Raw genomic sequence first — 9878 nt, forward strand, 5'->3', positions numbered from 1 at the left:
ACATATTCTCACAATTTTGTGGGTTCTCAGCATGGCAGCGTGACATAAACAGTGAAGCTATTCAATATCATAACTCTCTCAGGGCCACTGTCCTCCTTGTTTATCTGGAAAGGAGAGAAGGCAACTTGCTGTGATTGCTACACTCTCGACTCTTTTCATCTTCCTAATACCGCCGCCGAGCGTGGCTGTGGCAAACTTTCTGTCAAGCTGAATTGATTTCAGTCCGTCTGAAATGGCTTATAGGCCACCATTAGATGTAGGAGGAATGTAATTCCAATGAATGACATGGATTATTAACATCAGAGAGATTATGTGCCTGTGGATAACCCATCAACACGGAATAACACGCTGAACCAAACGCCACTAAGTGTATCACTGTTGGCAGCGGGGGAGAAAGAAACATCACCAGCCAAAATGTGAAAGTCTGTCATGAGCTTATGACGGCTTTCATGAAGAATTTCAAATCAAATCAGTGTAGTGAGCGATTCATTTTTTTATTCAAACATAAAAATGTAAACATATACAGTGAATATACAGATTACACATTTTATTAGGTTCAAGTGTTCAACACAATTCACAAACATCTACCACTGAGGCTGAGCTTTTCAGAGAGGTCCCTCCTGGCTCATCAGGACCGACATGGAAGTCACCGGGCTCTTTTAAACTTTATCTCTGTTACTAAGTGTGTAAGTGCCTGTGTGGTCACCCTGGTCACATCTTTGTCTTTAGGAACAGTGCCATCTGCTGTTACAGAGGTAGAAGGGAGGACCCCCCCCCCCCCCCCACCCCCACACACACACACACACACACACACAAACAGTGTGTGTGTGTGTGTGACGGATTCTCACTACAACTCACTGCAATGCAGCATAAAAAAGACACCTGCACGTTGCTCAACTCAGCAGCAACGACATTCGTCTTTGGGACTAGAAGAGCAAAGTTCTTGTCACTTGTCTCTGGAGAATCAGCTCCCAAATACCAGCCCCATACCCATTGGTAGACTGTGAAATCTCATATGATGGCTAAACTGTGTGATCATATATCAGGACTTCTTCCTGAACATTCAACAGATGGAATGTGACGGTGACAGGGACCTCATATTGTCTATCAAAGCTTTAAAAAAATGGATTTAAAGAGGCGATCTGGGACTTCTTTATAATCAACAGTCATTACATCCATCTGTATGGTAACACTACAAAAGTCACATATAGCGTGGTTGCTAATACAGTTAGGTCACACCTGTCCAATTGCCCCTATTATCCAGCTTCATCACTTTAGTAAACGCTTTCTTTTTCCTGCTCCGTCGATGGCATTTTCCCGCCGTACCAGCGAGTTAAAACAACTTCACCGACACACTGTTAATCCATCATGCAGCAGCTCGAACGTGTGGAAAGCTACAGATCACAGCTTTGAAGGAAAACTGGTATACTTGCAGCTGATGTCATGATGTCGTAAAACTCTGTCACCAGAACTGCACCCCGGGGGCCTGAAATGATAACTGCAGCAGCTGCTTTGGTGATGAGCCACAGAATCCAGTAAGAAGTATTTACAGCGTGTGTAGCTTTGGAAGGTGCAAAAATAACCAAATGCACACAAACGTCTCATGTCACATTTAAAATCTTGTTCTTTTGCACATCTTCTGTAAGTGCCACCGTGTTATGTTGACCCCATTTCAATGAATGGGGCCAATGTGCTACTAATTTTGTCAACAGTTCCTGACAAAAAAAAGGAAGAAGAATATAACATGTCTGTATAATTGTTAAAATAAATCAGTCTGTGTTAGTCGGAATGCCTCGAGGGGGCAACGTGGTGCATCCCTCTCCATCAGTGCTTTGAGGTGAGAGTTAGGGTGGAGGAGACGCGGAAGATCTGAGGCAGCATGTTGCTCAACTGGTAGAACATCTCCTCTGAGATACTCTGTCAACACAAGAAGAGACACACAAACACACAGCCAGGATTAGTGAGCAGCAAGGGACTGAGATTTGTGCAGCAATGTGACAAACAACACCTCTCGTACACATTATTAGTCCACACACTGTGACAATGGAAGGGAACCGACGACACCTTTTTCGAAACAAAAATACATCCCGACTGTTTGTCTATACAGCCAAGTGTTAACAGCCCCTGCGGTGGGCTTTTAGTTCAACATCACAGGGTCTAACCCTGAAGAAAGTCAAGATGCTGAAATGACGCGAGCTCCGGCAGCTGTGACTTCAAAGGGGGAGCATACCGCGTTAGCATCGCCACCCGTCAAATAAGAATGTTAAGTATTAATCTTTAAGCGCTGGCGCATCATTCATCCACACGCAAACACAGAGCGTATATATTTAGCCGCTGCGTCTCTTTGAGGCACAGAAAACAATGTTGTTTCAGAGCAGCTATTTTGAATGGTGTCTGAGCATGTAGCTGACAGGAAGCCAATGCAGTCGGGGAGTCCTTTGATGCCGCTGGTTTTATCATCTTAACCTGTCAGCGTGAGATTGTGCTATAAGCTCTGCTGCCTTCCTGACAAACCACAAAAATAAAAACCTATTAGGTATACAACATCCAGATGAGCCCAAAATAAAGTAACAGTTCGGCTTCGTCCAGCAATGAAGTCAGAACTACCTGAACAGAATGACGGCGAAGCTGAACCTGGATGGTTTTGTCCTCTTACTTCTACATAAGGTTAGATCTGGATATCCAAGTGAGTTCAAGATTACGCCCCGTGTTGGAAAACGACACATTAATGCCGTCGCATATCATGCAATTATATGGATGATCTCGCCCAGCGTTCTTTTATCACGGTAGTGCAAACACTGGTCAAGAGAACCTAAAGCTCTATAATCTGTGACTCATGGCGCGCTCTTCAAACAGTCGCTCTTCTAAGCTACGTACAGCCGGGCCAGGTGTGCCTTTTGTGACGTTGTGTACACGCGAGTCCTTGAGTACACATTTCTGTTGAATTAACAGAGATTTTGCTGGCAAGCAATTACTCCAAAGGATGACTGTGCGTCGGCCTCAGCTAAGAGTTGTGAGACCAAAAACATAAAAAGGTTAGTACATTCTCACCTTTGGCACTAGAAACTGGACTGTGCGTGATATTCCTCCATCCCACGAGGCCATCTCCATCATGAAGCCTGCAAATGAAAACAGGTTGACAGTAATTGACAGATCAAATATCTATTCGTCATGTTCAGTGTAGTCCAGGCACTGTTTTCTTATGCAGTTTTGTAATTACATGATTTTGTGCATCTAAGAGGAGTTCAGGAGAAAAAGGACTTTGCTCTTTGAGGAAAGACAAGAGCTCTTGTTTTAAAAAGCTGTAGACTTCGACTTGACAGATCTCTGCTATATTGCTTCACCAACACACGGCAGAATGGGGACCAATACAAGGTGCAATGCAACTTGTTTTAACAGTGCTGAAGTGTGCGGTAGCAGAAAAGCTCAAGAAAACAATTCATGAACTGAAAATGTTCAATTGTCATCCTACCTTTGACACATTTAAATACCAGCTCTGCTCTCTTTAGACACCACGGTATGGTCATCTCCTGCAGAGAGACGAGAGGAGAAATGAGAAGGGAAATACATTTTAAAAAGGCAGACAGACACCCATTCTATGTCAACAAACTGAATCCATGAAGATGAGGCAGGGAAGTCGTCGAGGCCCATGTTTATACCCGTGTGTACGGCGTCACCCACTAAACGGTTTGCCCTCGAGATAAACAGCACAGACTTGAGCAACAGGTATCTGACGCATCAACAATAGGACAGTACACCGACGCCGGTGTCAGTGATGAGCTGGCTGTTGACGTTCGCAGGAGCTTTAAAAAACAAAAGGCAGGTGTGGTCTTTGCCAAGCAATTGAGGCAAGTAAATGCATCTCCAACAACCAAAGAAATGAATATAACAGTTGTCAAATTGTCACCGTCTGTCAACCAATTCGGAGTGCCAGTTTCCAGAGTTTTCAATTCTCCTCTCTGCAAACATTTAAACGTGTATGATAGGTTAACTAAGCAATAGCTTCAATATTCCTTTAAGTCTTAAATTTAAAAAATAAATAAGTACAAGAGGCACAGCCCTGTTTTATTTTTGCAGTCTAGTCTACAGTTCTTCTAGAGTCCATAGTTTTGTCTAGAATCTAGACAAGACTATGGTGTTTTCAATGCCAAAACACAAGAACAGGCTTGTACAAACAGGTAAGACATCTCCACTAAATGTCAAACAAGACTGAAAGGAAGATTACAGATGGAATGTTTTGATGTGGAACCAGAAGCTATTAATTAAAGTTCCTCTGGTTCCCAGTGCTTTGAAGGTTAGAAACATTTGGTTACGTAAACAAAGACTCTTGATGAGAAGGAAAGAAATTGAATGTTGTGGCATGAGTGCAATGCAGACAGAGGCTTGATTCTCAGTTTATTATACTTCAATCTTTATTCAGTTGATGAACGAGGAAGGATAATTATGCTCTGCCATGAATTTCCAGGAGATTTTCCGGTAACGATTTTTCCAAATTCCAGATTCAAAAGAAAAATCCTCCTTATTGTGCCGGGATCTTTGGCTGAACTCGGCTTGATTTCACAGTGTCATCAGTCACTGAAAGCTTTCTCTGTTCCTCTCCCCTGCAGTGTGAGAGCACAGAGAGTGCTGCTGTACACACTGTACACTCTGAGCTACTAAGTAAACAGAAGAGTTCACGACTCTCTACTTTGCCCTCCCGGTTTTGAACCTGGGAAACGTTAAGTCGTAGGCTGAATTCACAGGCTAGTGCCCGACAAGCCAGACCACAGCTGAGGATGCAGTGCTTAAACAAGCGGCGGCCGAATGAAAAGGGACGAAAATGGGACTGTGCCATCAGTAATGGCCACAGAAAACACAGGGGTAAACATGGGTTGAATTATTCTTTGGGGTATCACATTATGACATTATTATAATCCTTATGAAGCGCGTGTGTGGAGAAAGAACATCCTCCATACAAACAAGCACTCACCGTGCTCTCAGCCACTCTTACCTCCGACATGTCGTGGACCAGCAGCAGCGGGACCGTGATGGTGGTGACGTCGTGCGTGCAGCAGACCTTCAGGATGTTTCTCAAGCCCATAATGGCCGGGTCCCGGGCCGTGATGTTCCCTGAACGCACGTTGTCGTCCACACACAGGTGGAAGACCACATGGACCTCCGACAGGTTGGAGTGCCGCGAGATGTAGAACTCACCTTGAGGGAGACGCAGCAGGTATGGTATGTGGTATGCAGAACGTGTGGATTTTGGATTAAATCAAAGAAGCAGTGATTCTCTGCTCTCTCAATCTGAACGATATCCATTACCTGGTAAGATGTTGGATGGATTTCTTTCAACATTTTTGCTCTTATCGTCACCTCCGTTCCTTGGAATCTCTGTCAGGATAAACGTTGAAAAACACAACGAAAATCAGTACACTGAAAAAAAAGTCTGTCAATTTATCTCATAAGGACACTTGATGGCAATGGCGGCTGAACCTTTCCTTGAGAAAGAATGTTTCTATATACAGCTCTACTCCACCAACCACTCAACGTATGCTGTGATAAGGATCTGGACACGGCTTTCTGTAAAGTGTCTTCTACTCCCTGACTATTTAATCCCCCCCCACTCATACTGCCGGCATGTCGCCGACATGCTCCAACTCTGTGAAACTGTTTGCAGAGTCAAGTTCTGTAGTGCAAGACTGTTACAGGCATTCATATAGATACACGCCCCTTCCATTCACTCTTTTAAAGACAGCTTGAACTCTAGAGATGAAGGTGCTCCTTCGTGTCTTGCTAAACATCAAACCAGGTAATTTAGAGATTAACTTCAGCTTCAGTATATTCAGTATGTTGAGATGAATTTAGCCAAAACAAACAGCTCTTAAGATGGTACAACCACTTGCATCTGTGAGTCTCTTTGTCCCTGCTAAACAAGGCCATGATCAACAATATTAGTTAAGCCTTGTGTAATGCATCGCTGGCTGAAGAAAGAATTATCAATTACCTTCACCGGTCTGGCATTACTGTTTCTAATCCTCTTTAAATGTTCTGTCTGTATCATAGATGTTGTGGAGCAACCAAAAAAACCAAACCCGGCTGCTCTTTCTGCTTGCTGGTCCGCTGGGCTCTGGCGTAGAGCAACACCTGCTGCACCTCGTCCAGCTGCGCCTCCAGACAGGGAAAGTGGAAGTCCGTACACTCCTTGTCGACAGTTGCAAAGTCTGGGGGGGTCAACACAGAACAGGCCAGGGATGAAATGATGCATGAAGTTAAAGTTAATACTTAGCCAGAGCGTATCGCTGTTATTATACCTCCATGCTGTACTCGGACTCTAAAAACAAATGAAAAAAGTGAATGGAGTACCTGGTCTTTAAGACAAATCATTTAAAGATGACTTTCACTCCACTTTAAACACTTTAAAGTGTTATTTACTGTAAAAACAAAGCGAGAAAACAAAATGACCTCTCTTGATGCCACTGTAGGAGTTGACCCTGTTGTCGACCAACAACACCAGACCGCAGAGCGAGGAGGAGTAGAGCGAGAGGGCCGTCTGCAGCCGCCTCAGCTTCGCTCCACCACTGCTGTGCCGCCGGTGCTTACAGAAGTCCAGCACATCTGCCCGGACCAGCCGCAGGTTGTGCATTGTCTTCAGTTGTGCTCCTGATCAGAAGACGATTATACGCATTGTACTGTAGCTCACATCAATACTGCTGTCACAAAAAACCAGTGTACAAAGATTTGGAGAGCATGTTAGAAGTGAAGCACCTAAATGTATCGTAAAACTCTCCTCCAGCTGAGGCTGCTCCTCAAACATCCTGGCTCCAGAATCGTCCAGCTCCGACAGCTGGCTGGGCTGCACCTTGATCTCCTCGCTGGAAATCAATGGTACAAAGAAATCAATTAAAACTGCAGATATTACATTTTAATATTTACTAAGATTATTTTTATACTGAAAAAGTACAGTATTCAAAAGATAAGACCAGTTTCACATTTATTTTTGGTTATTTAAAAGCAAGAAATAATGTAAACAATATGCAAATCTCAGTTCTAAGGATTTAACTTTTGGTTTCAGCACTTCATCTACAAACATTAAGAAACAATATCAAGCAAATCAAAATTGCAACCCAAATTTCTTTACGGGACCGTAGCTCTAAAAATGCATATTTACAAAGTGTTCGAAAGTGCTGATGTAGAAGTTTTAAGTTCCACCAACACATAACACGATAATGATATTCATCATTCAGAAATAAACTGATGCAGGGTCAGCACATTGTGTGAGCAGCTCTTAGCATACAGTTCCTGGTGGTATCTGCAGACAGTGCATCCAGAAAGTATTCACAGCGCTTCACGTTTTCCACATCTTGTTATGTTACAGCCGTATTCCAAAATGGATTAAATTCATTTTTTTCCCTCAAAAATTCTACACACAATACCCCATAATGAGAAAGTGAAAAAAGTTTGTTTAAAATGTAACATAACAAGATGTGGAAAACGTGAAGCGCTGTGAATACTTTCCGGATGCACTGTATATTAGATATTCCATCAAAACACAGGGGGAGTGTAGGACCTGAATTTAAACCACCACTCACTCTGCGGGACTACATTACTGTTAACCACTGTTAGATGGTTTTTTTTCCACTTCTCATCTCACGATGCCAGTCATACTGATGCTTTAAAGCTCAGCATCAGTCAAACTTAGATGAGTTTTTGACCTCTTGTAATCACTTCAACTTCTATGTAAATGAGGTCTGTACTTCAAAAGGGCCAGCAGACATGTCATGGATTATATAGTGCAGCAGTTAAGATCCTGTTAGTTAAGTGTCAGTTTGACCTCTAGTCAGGATTTAGTGAGACTTTTACAGTAGCACAATCCACACAGGGGATATTCAAACCATTTTGTTTTGTCAGTTTAATGCAGTTTTAACAAGTTCCTATGATCCTTTAGATCCCTCTTTTAATCTAAATCACCGTATTTTATCAATGTAAGTTTTAAGGGTTGATATTGACTCTACTTCCATGCTAAATCCCCATACATATAAACTTAAACCCACCGATCAGTGAACAAAGACCATGAAGTGCCGTTCTGTCGCTGCCTTTTGACAATGCTATACTCCCAGATGCCACGTCAGCACATTGCAGACATCCGTCAGCACTGCAGCTTTTCTTTTTCGAACAAGAGGAAGGAACTGTTCATCGTCTTGGATCAACTATTGCTTTTACCCCAAGATTTGAAGGAGGACGATCAGAACTGAAAGAGCCCGTTAAGCTGCATACGAGTGTAAAGTAAGCCTACCAATATCAGCTGTCCACACACACACAGAACATGCTTCAGTTTTCATGCAAATCCAACATGTTAACAGAGTCTGTTGTTTGATACACACACACACACACACTCACTTAATTTGGCTGCTGTTGTTGGATTTCTGCAGGTCCTGGTGCAGACTGATGACCCACTGCTGATACTCGTGCTTTTGAATGCCAGTAACTTGCTTCAGCTCACTGGCCCACTTGGTCTCCAACACCTGCTCAAAGAAGACAAACACTTAGGAACTTCAATATGACAACAACATGTTTTGACTGAGATGGCGAGAGCAAATCTGAATTTATAAATGGAGAATTCCCAAACTGAATCCCCTGAAATGTCTGTGGTAAAATGATAACTTGGGATCAAGGTGCCCCTGCTGTTAACACTGCTGCAGAGCACCCCGACTTTGTTTTTACCTGCTGTGCATCAAAGTGTTGAGAGGCAACTGCATTTACATCATGGTCATTCAAAGTATTTCCCAGCTCATGCATCACTTTGTCCATTTCAGCGGCTTGCCTGTCAGACAGAAACAAAATATTCAGTGATTTTATTAGACTGATGGGGAAATACATCCTCATCTACAGAGCCTTGCAAAGGTATTCACCTGCTTGGTGTTGTCCCTATCTTGCTGCATTACAACCTTGAATTGAAATGGATTTATATTGGGATTTTATGTAATGGACTTACACAAAATGGTCAAAATTGGTGAAGTAAAATGAAAACACAAAAAAAACATGTGCATTTGTATATGTATTCACTCCCTTTGCTGTGAAGCTTTTGCATTTGCTGTGTGAAAGCAAAACAGATGTGGACTCAAAAGATAAAACTACAATTAAATCAATCTGATGATCATGAACAGATTGATATTCCGATCCCTAAAGGCGAAATAAATTCAAAAAACATCTGTTAACTACAGGTGCATGTATGCGCGTCAACACAAAAGGACTGAAACAGATGCATCTTGGGCGAACGTCGTCCTACTTCGTCTATTTTAGCAGATCCCAAATAAAAACTAAAATAAGTGAAACGTAGAAACATACCATCCCCCTAAAAGGATCAATGTGCACATGAACCAGACAACCGAACGAGCGAGAGCGCGCTAAGAATACAGAAGGTGAGTGGAGCTTTAGAAAAATACCAACCTCTCCTGTAGCTTCTTAAGCTCCATGTCTCTCTCACTGATGAGCTCGGAGATGCTCACAAAGTAGTTGTGCTCCAGGTTGAGAAGGGTATCGGAGGCCGGCGAGTGGATCAGCTCATGGTAAACATCGGCAAAGTCCTCGTCCCAGCTGGGCTCTTCGGGCCGAGCATGCTCCAGCGTAGTCTGAAACCGTGAGAGGAGAAAGAAAATGAGCATTCAAAAAAACAAATCTGTCATTGTGGGTAATGATCTGCTGCACAAGAGGAGAATTAAGAGTGGCCAGTGAGAGGCTGATATTCAGTAGAAAGTGTTAAAAATTACATTTTCTGTGAACACAGGAAGACAAAAGAGGAAGAGGATGAAATGTCAACACATTTTGAATGAATGTTTTGCTCACCTCCATAAAAAAAAGGCAGTTCCATGCCCAACTAATCCATAATTAGTAAAGCA

At 42.8% G+C, this 9878-nt stretch overlaps 1 protein-coding gene across 1 annotated transcript; it reads right to left on the reverse strand.

Annotated features, from left to right (window-relative positions):
- Positions 1-254: 254 nt before the first annotated feature.
- On the reverse strand, positions 255-9860 carry LOC116377079 (protein C12orf4 homolog). Its single transcript, XM_031838622.1, has 11 exons — positions 9430-9860; positions 8704-8803; positions 8380-8504; positions 6748-6854; positions 6445-6642; positions 6075-6203; positions 5305-5373; positions 4991-5193; positions 3473-3530; positions 3052-3119; positions 255-1917 (listed from the first exon to the last, which is right to left on the reverse strand). Exons 1-11 carry the CDS (start codon positions 9642-9644, stop codon positions 1825-1827), a joined length of 1365 nt encoding a protein of 454 aa, XP_031694482.1. The 5' UTR covers positions 9645-9860; the 3' UTR covers positions 255-1824.
- Between the last annotated feature and the right edge of the window lie 18 nt (positions 9861-9878).

Source organism: Anarrhichthys ocellatus, unplaced genomic scaffold, assembly GCF_004355925.1.
Source record: "Anarrhichthys ocellatus isolate YVR2014 unplaced genomic scaffold, GSC_Weel_1.0 scaffold869, whole genome shotgun sequence".
In the NCBI taxonomy this organism is placed as follows: Eukaryota; Metazoa; Chordata; class Actinopteri; order Perciformes; family Anarhichadidae; genus Anarrhichthys; species Anarrhichthys ocellatus.

Bases quoted from the DNA above. Each gene is read 5' to 3' on its own strand.
- LOC116377079 (XM_031838622.1), bottom strand. From the start codon at position 9,644: ATGCTCATTTTCTTTCTCCTCTCACGGTTTCAGACTACGCTGGAGCAT. The intron at 5,374-6,074 runs GTTTGGTTTTTT...TTATCCTGACAG, and splicing joins CAAGCAGAAAGAGCAGCCGG to AGATTCCAAGGAACGGAGGT. The intron at 1,918-3,051 runs GTGAGAATGTAC...TTGTGTTGACAG, and splicing joins TCCAGTTTCTAGTGCCAAAG to AGTATCTCAGAGGAGATGTT.